At 40.4% G+C, this 14,557-nt stretch overlaps 1 protein-coding gene across 1 annotated transcript in view; it reads right to left on the minus strand.

Annotated features, from left to right (window-relative positions):
• CPA6 (carboxypeptidase A6) overlaps positions 1–14,557 on the minus strand; it is a 233,276-nt gene that overhangs the window by 88,991 nt on the left and 129,728 nt on the right. Inside the window, exon 2 of the mRNA XM_073631774.1 lies at positions 10,373–10,448. Within this exon, the coding sequence (XP_073487875.1) occupies positions 10,373–10,448 (76 nt within the window). The remainder of the gene's footprint in view (positions 1–10,372; positions 10,449–14,557) is intronic.

Below are 14,557 nucleotides of genomic sequence, written 5' to 3' on the forward strand. Positions count from 1 at the left end.
CAAAAAATACAAGGTTGAGGGATCATCCTCAGCATTCAGACTTTATAAAGAATGCAACAAGAAATGTAAGGGTGCAATTAGGACGGCTAAGATAGAACATGAAAGACACATAGCGGAGGAGAGCAAAAAAAATCCCAAGAAATTCTTTAAGTATGTAAAAAGTAAAAAAGGGTGGACAGACCATATTGGCCCCATAAAGAATGAGGAAGGACATCTGGTTACAAAGGATGGGGAGATGGCGAAGGTATTGAATTTATTCTTCTCCTCAGTCTTCACTAGTGAATCGGGGGGCTTCAGTAACCAAAACTGCAGTGTTTATCCTCATGACACAACACAGGAAGCACCTCCATGGTTAACAGAGGACAGAATTAAAATTAGACTTGAGAAACGTAACATTAATAAATCACTGGGACCAGATGGCTTGCATCCGAGGGTACTTAGGGAACTCAGTCAAGTGATTGCCAGACCGTTATTCCTAATTTTAACAGACAGTCTACTGACTGGAATGGTACCAGCTGATTGGAGAAAAGCCAATGTAGCACCAATATTTAAAAAGGGCCCAAAATACATCCCTGGGAATTACAGACCAGTTAGCCTAACATCAATAGTATGCAAACTCTTGGAGGGGATGATAAGGGACTATATACAAGATTTTAGTAATAAGAACGGTATCATTAGCAGTAATCAGCATGGATTCATGAAGAATCGTTCTTGCCAAACCAATCTATTAACCTTCTATGAGGAGGTGAGTTGCCATCTAGATAAAGGAAGGCCCGTAGACGTGGTGTATCTGGATTTTGCAAAATCATTTGACACAGTTCTCCATAAACGTTTACTGTACAAAATAAGGTCCGTTGGCATGGACCATAGGGTGAGTACATGGATTGAAAACTGGCTACAAGGGCGAGTTCAGAGGGTGGTGATAAATGGGGAGTACTCGGAATGGTCAGGGGTGGGTAGTGGGGTTCCCCAGGGTTCTGTGCTGGGACCAATCCTATTTAATTTGTTCATAAACAACCTGGAGGATGGGATAAACAGTTCAATCTCTGTATTTGCAGACGATACTAAGCTAAGCAGGGCAATAGCTTCTCCGCAGGACGTGGAAACCTTGCAAAAAGATCTGAACAAATTAATGGGGTGGGCAACTACATGGGAAATGAGGTTCAATGTAGAAAAATGTAAAATAATGCATTTGGGTGGCAAAAATATGAATGCAATCTATACACTAGGGGGAGAACCTCTGGGAGAATCTAGGAAGGAAAAGGACCTGGGGGTCCTAGTAGATGATAGGCTCAGCAATGGCATGCAATGCCAAGCTGCTGCTAACAAAGCAAACAGAATAGTGGCATGCATTAAAAAGGGGATCAACTCCATAATTCTCCCACTCTACAAGACTCTGGTCCAGCCGCACCTGGAGTATGTTGTCCAGTTCTGGGCACCAGTCCTCAGGAAGGATGTACTGGAAATGGAGCAAGTACAAAGAAGGGCAACAAAGCTAATAAAGGGTCTGGAGGATCTTAGTTATGAGGAAAGGTTGCGAGCACTGAACTTATTCTCTCTGGAGAAGAGACGCTTGAGAGGGGATATGATTTCAATATACAAATACCATACTGGTGACCCTACAATAGAAATAAAACTTTTTCGCAGAAGAGAGTTTAACAAGACTCGCGGCCACTCATTAAAATTAGAAGAAAAGAGGTTTAACCTTAAACTACGTAGAGGGTTCTTTACTGTAAGAGCGGCAAGGATGTGGAATTCCCTTCCACAGGCGGTGGTCTCAGCGGGGAGCATTGATAGCTTCAAGAAACTATTAGATAAGCACCTGAATGACCGCAACATACAGGGATATATAATGTAATACTGACACATAATCACACACATAGGTTGGACTTGATGGACTTGTGTCTTTTTTCAACCTCACCTACTATGTAACTATGTAACTGTAACCTGATGCAAGGAGAGACTCTGCTGGGGGCACCTGATGCAAGGACAGTCTCTGCTGCCCGATTCGGGCTACAAAAAAAGCTCCAGAACTTTTTTGAGCTTCAAGCGACTTGGATTGGATGTGAACCATCTCCATAGAGAATAATTGATTTTTTTTCTCCTCCAGCGTTTTGGAGCTTCAAGAGTTGCAGAGTTGCAGAACATTCCTCTCTCTGATGTCACACCCCTTTCCTCTTCTACAGGCTGACACATGTGTCCCTCTTTCAGTAGTAATCCTGTGCTGTTACACTAGTTGTGTAAAATGTAATGCTATGCATAGTTATGGTAATGTTTATATTAGTGGTTATTATACTGTCATATTGTGGTTATTTTGGTTGTAGCATCATCCCTTTCTGTTTTATTATCTGTGTCTCCTCCCACTTTATGATGTATTTCCTGTTCCTGCTTCATTATGTTAGATACCAAAGAAATCCTGGACAGCCGCACTCCAAAAATATTTGCCTTTATTCAATAAAGTGTCATCCAAAATACAGGTCACAGCAAAGTGGAACAAAGCTTACACGTTTCGCACTACATAGAGTGCTTAGTCATGCTATGACCTGTATTTTGGATGACACTTTATTGAATAAAGGCAAATATTTTTGGAGTGTGGCTGTCCAGGATTTCTTTGATGTCTAACCGCTACAGCATTGACAGCACCTGGACTTCTAGACTGAAGGAGATGCCTTTTACTTTAATCTGACCCACCTGGAGCGGTGATACTCTCTCTCTACCTGCTTCATTATGCTTATGGGTAAGAGATGGCCACTTGTCTAGGCCTTTCATGCAATCTGCTCACATCCGGGAATACATTACCATGATTTGACCTGCAGATACCATCTTTTATTCATCTGCCACATCTTGTTGTTTGCTATACTGGCTACTTTCAATAAAAACCTACGCTGATGCAAAAGACATGCCTGGTGAGTTAAAGCTATCTGATAAAGACTGTCCGCGGTGATTATATCTGCTTATACAGGCCAGGCATAGAGGCCTTAGCAAGGAATAAGTTACTACAATGCCCTGTACACACGATAGGATTTTCCGACGGAAAATGTGTGATAGGACCTTGTTGTCGGAAATTCCGACCGTGTGTAGGCTCCATCACACATTTTAGGAATTTTCGACGCACAAAGTTTGAGAGCAGGATATAAAATTTACGTCACCACGTTCAGCACGATCAGATTTTCCGACAACTTTGTCCGACCGTGCGTATGCAAGACAAGTTTGAGCCAACATCCATCGGAAAAATCCATGGATTTTGTTGTCGGAATGTCCGATCAAAGTCCGACCGTGTGTACAGGGCATAACAGTTGGAATCAGAAAAAATCCCATAGAGGTAAATTGGGGTTACCATTTTTACATAGTCAAGTTGAAAAAAAGACACAAGTCCATCTAGTTCAAAAATAGAAAAAATAAATAAATAGAAAACTCCCATATACAGAACCCTATACCCACAATTGATCAAGAGGACGGCAAAAAAAACTCTATAAAGCACGGGACAATTTGCTCCAGTGGGGGGGGGGGATCCTTCCTTTAAATGTAAAACATACGATTGCCTTTAACCACTTAAGCCCCGGACCATGTGTTGGCCAAAGACCAGAGCACTTTTTGCGATTCGGCACTGTGTCGCTTTAATTGACAATTGCGCGGTCGTGCCACATGGCTCCCAAACAAAATGTCCTTTTTTTCCCACAAATAGAGCTTTCTTTTGGTGGTATTTGATCACCTCTGTGGTTTTTATTTTTTGCGCTATAAACAAAAAAATATCGACAATTTTGAAAAAAACTCATTATTTTTTACTTTTTGCTATAATAAATATCCCCCAAAAATATATAAAAAAAACATTTTTTTCCTCAGTTTAGACTGATACGTATTCTTCTACATATTTTTGGTAAAAAAAAATCACAATAACCGTTTATTGATTGGTTTGCGCAAAAGTTATAGCGTCTACAAAATAGGGGATAGTTTTATGGCATTTATATTGATTATTTTTTTTTTTTTTTTTTTTTTTTTAGTAATGTTAGTGATCAGCGATTTTTATTGTGACTGCGACATTATGCTGGACACATCGGACAATTTTGACACATTTTTAGGACCATTGGCATTAATACAGCGATCAAAAAATTGCATTGATTACTGTAAAATGTCACTGGCAGTGAAGGGGTTAACCACTAGGTGGTGCTGTAGAGGTTAAGTGTGTCCTAGGGAGTGATTCTAACTGGGGGGGGGGCTGTGTGTGACACTACACTGATCACCGCTCCCGATTACAGGGAGCTGTGATCAGTGTGAGTGTCATTAGGTAGAACAGGGAGATGCTTGTTTACATTAGCATCTCCCCGTTCTTCCTCACTGTGAGACGATCGCGGGTATCCCCGCGGACATCAGGCCCGCGGGATCCGCGTTAATGGTCACGGAGCTCCCGGCACGCCTGCAAGCCGCCTCTTAAAGGGCAATGTACAGGTACAATAATCTGCCTGTACGTGCCCTTTTGCTGGAGAATATCTGCGTGAGGCGGTCGGGAAGCGGTTAAGGCAATTGTATATTCCCTGGATCAACAACCTCTAGTGTTATTACCTATAAGGGTTCATACACACAGGATGTTTTTACAGCTGCTGTTAGGGGCATCTGATGTTTTTTTTTACTGCCTCTAAATAGCCTAGCTGTCCATGCACACATAAACTTTCAGAGGCGTTTGGAGGCATAAGCATTTAGGGACAGTAGAAAAAAACAACAGCCTGTAGGTCCAGGAGCAGCTGAAAAAGAACAATGCGGAAAAACGTGCTTAAACGCCCATAAACCCTATTCAAAAAATGTGGCCGCTTTTTCCTGACAGCAGCGCTGGTGTTTTTTTAAACGTCCGGTGTGCATGAAGCCTGAATGTTAATATGCAGTTATATTATGTGCATTTAGGAATGCATCCAGCTCTTTTCTTGAGGGATTCTTTAACATTTCCACAACTTTAAGGCCTCATACCCACGGACGTTTTTACAGCCGCTTTTATGAGCATTTTTTTGCAGCTTACTTAATGCTAACACGGATAAATGCGCATAAACACTAATGCAAAACGCGGTAAAAATCTCATTTTTAACACCGCTTTTTCCAGGCGTTGGTAGTAGCTTTACAGCTCGTTTTTAAAAATGTCCGTGGGCATGAGGCCATAGAGTGAAGAATCCTTTAAACAAGCTGGAACAAGCTCTTAAAAGTACTGGGTGCTGCAGTGACCACCAGCTGGGAACTGAAGCATGCATGACACAATGTAAATATTCACCAGCACACCACGGGTCTTCAGAATAAGTTCAAACTTTTTTTTATTGAAGAAAAATCACATCACGAACAGAGAAGTGCAACGTTTCGGAGCCACGCAGGGCCTCTTGATCACATGCCTGACTAAGGGGCCCTGCACCTATCTGAAACGTTGCACTTCTCTGTTGGTGATGTGATCTTTCTTCAATAAAAAAAATATTCAAACTTCTTCTGAAGATCTGTGGTGTGCTGGCAAATATTTGCATCATACATTAAAGTTGGAAAAGTAAAAGTCAGTATGCCCAAACTGCAAGGTTTAACTGCTTGATCATGTCCGGGGGGGATCCGGAAAAGCAGTTTTACATACCTGAGTCCCTGCTCCTACAGTGCTCCTAGGCCTCATCTGCCCTGTGTTCTGGTGGTCTAAGGTCATCTGGCATCATCTAGCTGGAAGCTGGGACCATAGCCCTTCACCAGACATGAGAACACCAAGGAACATTCTACTGCCAGAGTGTAGGGCAGTGCCAGGTAAGTACAACTACTTTTACTGTCCCCCAGACTAAACGAGAAGTTAACTCTTGCAGTGTGGATGCAACCCCACTGCATGGAAGAACTTTTATTTTTTCTTGTGTTCAGCTTTAAGAGCTTATTAGAATATAGGTTCGGAAGAAATACTTCCACATATTTGTGAGTACAGACTGTTTTACACAGCACAGATGCAGGTCAACATTAATAAAATACTGTATGTAAGCTAATTCTTCTCACAGTACAAAGACATAGGACAAAGAACAGAAAATGTCACAGCCAGATGTAAGACGTTAATGGGAGCACCATATCTGCAGGCAGTGTATCAATATGTTATTTGCACTAAAATTGAACACAGTGCTTTAGGCTTGCTCAGTTCTCTACCTTGTCTCTATAAAAACATAACAACAAATAGGATTAGAAAATGTAATACATGAGATTAACCACATCAGATGAGTAGCCCACAAAAATGAAATATAATCCTGACAAGTCGAAGCTCTGGAAAAAAAAAGTTAAAAAGACATATCTCTAGAATGAGATTTAAAGTAAAGCTTTACAGCTTCAAATTAATGTGAGAAATCCAATAGAGCAACTTCAATCTTTTTTTGTTTTATAAACTAGATTTTATTTAAAGATAGAGAGTTTTTCCATAGGCATTGTAGCAAAGAGACAAATTGTCACACAGGACAGAAAGACTATAAAAAAAAGAAGCATTAAAAAGGTACAGCACTGAACACACAGAATATACGATTTGTACACAAACATGTATCTCATATACCTCTAAAAGATTATATTTGCACACAGTTAGGCCATGAGTAACAGTAAAAGCGTTGTCCTCAACAAAAAACAATACAGAGATACATTACATCAATGCAACTGGACCATATTGCATTAAATTTGCATAATGCATTACGTAGGAGGTATGTGTTTTTCAAAGAGGATGTATTTATTCATTTTGGCTCTCACTCATCTAGAGTTGGTAAAATAACAGATACCATACCTGTCTTTGAACAATCAGTTTTTGTGCAATAAAAAGTGATATTGTGATTCCTAAAGTTAAATTGGCATCCAACGCAGTGGAGTCAACATAACCCAGGATACATATGACAGGGTCAGGCGTTAGAGCAATAACATATAGAGCATTCAGCGTAGAAATAACTTCATGCCAATAGAGTTGAGGGTCTGAGTTTTGGGCATCTTCACAACATATGATAAGAGCACCCTTTGGGTGGTTGCATCTGGTGCAATGTGAGTTCTCTTTGAGAACAATTCTATGAAGAAAGTCCGGCGTACAATACATTCTATGTAGGAGAAAAAGCTGTGTCACTCTATGCTTTGGAGATAGCGAGACTAACTGGATGTTTTGTAATACATCATCCCAAATCTCCTGAGAAAGAGAACCCAAATCTTCCTCCCATCTGTACTTACAAGTCCCTTGGTAAAGTTAGCATTTGAGGCACAGCAATTGAGGCATCCAAACCATTTTAGGGAGATTAGGGACCAGCAACAGATAAAGTTAATTTGTACCAAATTAAGCATTGGGAGTAAAATCTAGTAAGCAGCGGGTACAAATTTGAAGGGATGTAATCATGAACCCTATTAGTAAGGAGCACTCCAAGATACCTGAACTGGGAAAAAATCTTAATGTGGCATAACATCTGAGAGAATGAATCAGGAATTGGATCAAGCGGAGCAACATAGATTTGTCCCAAATAATGTTGAGCCCTGAGACAGAGCCAAGCTCAGTGAGACACTGCAGAGGAGAGGAAAGTTACATAGTTACATAGTAGGTGAGGCCGAAAAAAGACACAAGTCCATCAGGTCCGACCTACGTGTGTGATTTTATGTCAGCATTACATTGCGTATCCCTGTATGTTGTGGTTCTTCAGGTGCTTATCTAATAGTTTTTTTAAATTATCGATGTTCCCCGCAAAAAACCACTGCCACATCCTCACCACTCTTACAGTAAAGAACCCTCTACGCAGTTTAAAGTAAAACCACCTTTCTTCTAATTTTAGTGAGTGGCTGCGTGTCTTATTAAATTCCCTTTCACGGAAAAGTTTTATCCCTATTGTAGGGTCACCAGTATGGTATTTGTACATTGAAATCATATCCCCTCTCAAGCGTCTCTTCTCCAGAGAGAATACGTTTAGTGCTCGTAACTTTTCCTCATAACTAAGGTCCTTCTGTCCCTTTATTAGCTTTGTGTATCAGAAAGAACGAGAAGTATATCATCTTCATAAAGGGCTACCTTCTCCTCCATCAATCCCCTATAAAATTCAATTACTTCTTGGATCTATCTTAATAGGGCAGCCAAGGGTTCTATGCAACATCAATTTTTACAGATGTTTGTAATCGTGGATCAGCAGTTAAACATTATGTATTAGTGTGTACCTGTGATTTACTGAGCAGTGGAGTCTGCATTCGATTTCTATTTTTAGGCTAAATACATTTTCTCTAAATACAGCAAAATATCTGTTGATCCTGTCAGACATCCAGTTAATTTTTAACTTCCTGTGTAATAAACTATATACTGAATCTCAAACAAGGTTATTGGCTTCCCCAGCTATCTTCTGTGAACTACAAAACAATCCTATGAGTTGAGGGGGGAGAGGGTGCTCTGTAGTCCTGTTGTTGGCTGGTGCAGTTAGTTTCCCTCTTTGTTTGGCTCTGTTCCCATTATAGTATGGTAAAGGGAAAGTTGTAATTAGGTTTTAGCTCCCCTTTTAGAAAAATACCCTTTCCAATGATGTAATGGGTGGAGTGGGAGAAGTCCAGGGTGGATGGGGCATGGGATTAAGATACACCAGAACTGCTAAGATGTAGTCTCCTACAGAGCTGACCATAAGGACCCTTTGCAGGGCTGAAGTCCCAGGTGAGGTGGTACAGAACATGGTAGGAACTGCTATAGTTGCCCTGTCTACCCTGACTTTCTCCTGCAGGTCCTAAAACCTTGGAAGCCTGAACAGCGTCCTCTATGTATTGTTGGTGTTAAAACCTGGGAGTGAGTTTGCCATCTGGGAGCTTGCACCTTGATCCCCCTGACTTTCATCTGGGGTCCTATGATTTGATAATGGAAGCTAAATGCTGTGGACTTTGTATACATGGGAAAGTGGTCCATACTCTGTTGTGGTGCTCCCAAGGAGAGGAATGGAGGTGTACAAAGAAGATTAAAAGAGAGGCTTAAAAGAGATGTAACTTTTCCTCATAACTCATAAAAGAGATGTACTTGTGCTCTGCACTGAACTGCTACAAAATGTCTAATCTTGCATGTGGCGTCCCGCTCCAAAAATTCTGCAAGTGTGATATGTAATGGAAAAGTTACAGTAAAGTGCATTTATGTGAGCACATTCCTTTATTCTAAAATATTATGGCCTTAGGCCAGGGATGTCAGAAACGGGCAGATGGCAGAGAGTTTCTCAAAACAGGTAGGTGGCTACCTGAGAACAAGCGGGCCAAGGACTTGTACAGTTGGGTGCTAACATCTGCCAAAATCTTAGTCCCAATTACACTGTCCTGGTGCTTCTCTTTATAGATACAGTATAGTGAGTGTGTACTGTCACCCTAGGGCAGGCAATGTGTAATTTGCAGGATCACCACGTGTAGATGAAAAAAGCCTAAAATAAGTTAACCAGAAAATGTTAAAAACGGACGAGGGGTTAACATATTACACTTACATTTAAATAATACTAATCCAAATTAGCTGTCCATTGAATAGGCATACTTTTTTAACAGTTGTTTATTTATGATTTTCTTTTAGGCTGGGTTCACACCCGTGCAAATTGTATTCGGTAAACCCGCATCCAATTCACAATAACAGGAGATTTTGATCGACTCTCCATAGAGCCTTTTCACATATCTCCACTGCGGCTCCGTTGCAGGTCCAAATTCAGCCAAATATTCGGGCTGAAATTGAACCTGAAACGGTGAACAGGGACGCACTGGACCCCTGCTATGAGCCACATGCAGCGATGGTGTGAACCTAGCTTTAAAGTAGAATAAAGAAGACAAATGACCATCGGCATCACAATATGCCCGTTGCATCTGGCTACACATAGCCCAGTAAGGAGTACAAATTACAGAATATACAAAAGTAAAAAGTATACAATGAATAGACATGCTTTGCTATTATGCAATAAAATAAAGAGCAACAAGAAACATTAGTAACAGTACAGACTGACAAATTTATTGAACAGTCCGTTTTGGGTGGACCTGTGTCTCTTGGTCCGTTTCAGGTCCGAAATCAGCCAAATATTCGGGCTGAAATCGGACCTGAAACGGTGAACAGGGACGCACTGGACCCCTGCTATGAGCCGCATGCGGCGATGGTGTAAACCCAGCCTTAAAGTAGAATAAAGAAGTCAAATGACCATCGGCATCACAACATGCCCGATGGCATCTGGCTACTCATAGCCCAGTAAGGAGTACAAATTACAGAATATATAAAAGTAAAAAGTATACAATGAATAGACATGCTTTGCTATTATGCAATAAAATAAAGAGCAACAAGAAAAATTAGTAACAGTACAGACTGACAAATTTATTGAACAGTCTGTTTTGGGTGGACCTGTTTCTTCATCACTTATACCAAAGAATAAAATGAAGCTGACTGTCTTACCTGAAGCTGTTGGTACATGTTCTTTAATTCATCGGCCTCATTATCATTCTTGGGAACAATTCTTATTACTTTGTCCCTGTTAATTAGTAAGAAAAAAATAGCATGAGGAATAAACTTTTCGCTAAAAATTTATTTAAAAAAAGTAAAAATTTTAAATATATCGCAGTGAAATGCTTCAATAGATATTCCAATGACAGGTATTATCTCTTAAATAATATAGGAAGGCAGCAAAGCAAATCATTACTTTGATATTGTTATTAAGATCATTATGGACTTGAATCAGCAAAGTGAAACAGGCTACAGTTTACAATCCATAAGTTGTCTCCATAGCTGACAATATAAAAATACAGTTTCCAATTCCATTAAATCACCAAACTACTCATTCACTCCCTTGTTATCTCTCACCTTGATTATTGCAACTCCCTCCTCATTGGCCTGCCTCTCCGTAGGCTATCCCCTCTTCAGTCTATCATGAATGCTGCTGCCAGACTCATCTTCCTTACCAACCGCTCAGTGTTTGCCACTCCTCTCTGCCAATCCCTACACTGGCTTCCCATTGCCCAGCAAATTAAATTAAAAAAACTAGCAACATACAAAGCCATTTACAACTCTGCCCCAAGCTACATCACCAATCTTGTCTCCAAAGATCACCCAAACTGTCCTCTCCGCTCCTCTCAAAACCTCCTGCTCTCAAGCTCCCTTGTCTTCTCCTCCAATGCTCATCTCAGGGAATTCTCAAGAGCCTGTCCCATCCTCTGGAACTCTCTACCTCAGTCTATCTGGCTATCTCCTACTCTGGCTGCCTTTGGGCGATCCCTGAAAACTCATCCCTTCGGGGAAGCCTATCACGTCTCCAACTAATCTTTTATCACTTCCATCATCTCATCCCCCACAGTTATCACCTGTTGTACCACTTGCCCCACCCTATTATTTTGTAAGCTCTTTTGAGCAGGACCCTCTTAACCCTCTTGTATTTTATTGTATTGTAACTGTTCTGTCTCCCTTTTATATTGTAAAGCGTTGTGTAAACTGTTGGCTCTATATAAATCCTGTATAATAATAATAATAATAATAATAATGTTGAGTATTGACACTTCTTGCTGAAACCACTAATTGTGTCAGTGATTTCCACATCCTTATGTATATATAAAGGAATTGCGCAATCCTAATTCACATAAACTTACAAGACAAGTGAAATCTCAAAAGTGATGTTAATCAAACCAGTGGGAAAAAAACTAAAAATTAAATAATGGCGAGTGCTCATATAAAATTCCAATGCAGGACCTAGAGGTCCGCAATATTCAATAGTAGGTACTTTTACATCTCAATGGAGAAGGTTAAAAATGGACCCCAGATTATAGGGATCAAACATGGCCTCTTACCAGACAAGATGGACCACAGATTATAGGGATCAAACACGCTTGGTTAACACAGTGATCACCTGCGATGTTCCACTCAGTCAGCTCCAATGTTACCGACTCTCCTGCACCCGAAGAACAAGGAATGGACGGACAATTCCAAACCTTCCAACCAATCTGTTTTTTTACCCGTGTATGTGAGAAATTCAAAGAAGAGGAAACTTCATAGTGCATTAGAAATGGTTATTTTTATTCCAATTATTGCACATGAACAGCAAAGAAATTCATACAAACACAACCACGAGTATTCAAACTGCCAGCTGGTGCGTGGTGACGTCAGAGAAAGTCTCTCCACCGGACGCCTTTCCCTGTAAGAAGCGTCGCCTGGGAACGGAGCTAGCCGTCTCCGCTATCTCCATTCCCAGTCGATGCTTCTTACAGGGAAAAGCGTCGGGTGGAGAGACTTTCTGTGATGTCACCACACACCAGCTGGCAGTTTTAATACTCGTGGCTGTGTTTGTATTGATTTCTTTGCCATTCATGTGCAATAATTGGAATACAAATAACCATTTCTAATGCACTATGAAGTTTCCTCTTCTTTGAATTTTTCACATACACAGGAGAGTCACAAAACAGATCGCGCGCAAAGCGCTTACCCTGACTTGCTCATGCCCCAACTTGTTCATGCCCCGACTTAGTTGGGCTAGGCGGAACACTTTGGTGGGGGTGGGTCAGCCAGACCTCTTGACTTTTGACCTCTGGGGGACACACCTGCTGACCTTTGACCTTTGGGGGTGGTCCCTATTACAATCTCTGAGTCCTAACCTTGTTCTTCCAGGGGAAACCCTAACCCTAATCCAAAGCACTCGTATATCAAAGCGAGTTTCCCCATAGAAGTCAATGGAAACTCAGATAATTCGTTCCACAGTGACTTCTATTGTATGTAGTACCGCATGTGGCCAGATGTAGGGGGGCGCCACTCGGATACACTCAGAAACACTTGTTACAGAGTGTTTCCGAGTGGCTCCAAATGCATCTGAGCGGCCCGGAGTGTCACCGGCGCCCCTGCACCCCTGACCAAATGTGGTACTGCACACCGCAGAGGCTTAAATCCTACTCGTTTTGCAAGACAATGCTCGCAAACCGAGTCAGAATTTTTTAAAATAACACCTCATATTGCGAAACACTCGTTAACCGTGTTACTTGCAATCCGAGGTATTACTATTTAGATCTATTTAGCTTTTTTTCATTTTAATAATCCTTTCTAATCTTAAAATAGTTACTGAAAGGCTAAAGGCCTTATCAAAAAGAAATTACCACAGGTAAAAACATCACTGGGAAACAAATTTAAAAATAAAAATGGCACTGTCTGTAGAAATTAGATACAGCCACTATGAATTGTTAAAAAAAAAACAATATTGTTGATCATATAAGACTGATGCAATTGTAAAATGTTTCCATCATTGTAATGCAATTTTTTTTGTTACTATCCTTCTGTGCCCTCCACCTGCTGACTTCAGCAAGCCATTCCTCTGAATGCCTGCCAAAGTGCACAGTACCACACCAGATGGCGGTCATATACACTGTTAGCAAGGAAAGATCCTAGAAATCTAATAGCAACATCACATACTAGAAATAAATCAGTTTATACTAATAATACTAAGTAACATTTTGTAACTTCTTATAAATGGTTCATTCACTTTTGGATACCTAATACCTAATGGTATCATTTCAAGATGAATATAGAGTGCTCAGGTGCTTAGAATTATCTATCTACTGTGTCTATCTATCTATCTATCTATCTATCTATCTATCTATCTATCTATCTATCTATCTATCTATCTATCTATCTATCTATCTATCTATCTGTTTTCTTTTGTCCCACTGGGGTAATTTCCCATCACATTTTTTCCAATAGCCAAAGGAAATGAGAGGAATTACATAGTTACATAGTTGGTAAGGTTGAATAAAGACACCACTCCATTCATTTCCCTGATGTGTGTATGTGGATGTTTACGTATATAATTTCTTACATTCGTGTCTATTGCATTCGCTAAGATACCCATCCAAGAGTTTTTTTAAACTATTGACACTTCTCGCTGACACCACTAATTGTGTCAGTGAGTTCCACATCCTTACCGCTCTGGCAGTAAAGAACCCTTTATGCACTTTAAGGTTAAATTGCTTCTCCTCTAATTTCATTGAGTGGACACGTGTCTTCAGTCCCCTGAAACTGAATGCTTTTTCCTATAGAATCACTGTTGAGTTATTTATATATTGCTATCATATCTTCTCTCAAGTGTCTCTTCTCCAGGGAGAATTAGTTTAATGCTTGTAGTCGTTCCTCGTAACTAAGGTCCTCCAGTCCCCTTCTCTGGACTCTCTCCAGTTCCAGCACATCTTTCCTGAAGACTGTTGACCAAAACTGGATGGCTTACTCCAGATGCGACTGCACCAAAGTTTTGTACAGTGGTAAAATGATAGTTTTGTTTCTTGAGTAATGAGGGAATACCTGGTTGTCATCAGAACTAGTGTCTCCTTTAAAAGATTTCTCCTCTACTTCTGTTCTAGTAACAACCCAAATTGTGGATTTTCTTCAGTTTTAATTTTGGTGATAACAGTAAACAGGAAAAACAGAGGGGATGAATCTCCCTAACGGGGGGCACAGACAGCAATAAGGACCTGACAGGTGTTCTAATCCCTTTCAACTCTATTGAAAATGAAAAACAAGTTTTGTCTTTAACTATAATTTAAGGTCATTTAATTTGCCAATTACAATATTATGTAGAGTGCTCTGCACTGGCACAATTTCCCTGACTGTATTAAT

Source organism: Aquarana catesbeiana, linkage group LG05 (genome assembly GCF_042186555.1).
Source record: "Aquarana catesbeiana isolate 2022-GZ linkage group LG05, ASM4218655v1, whole genome shotgun sequence".
Lineage (NCBI taxonomy): Eukaryota > Metazoa > Chordata > Amphibia > Anura > Ranidae > Aquarana > Aquarana catesbeiana.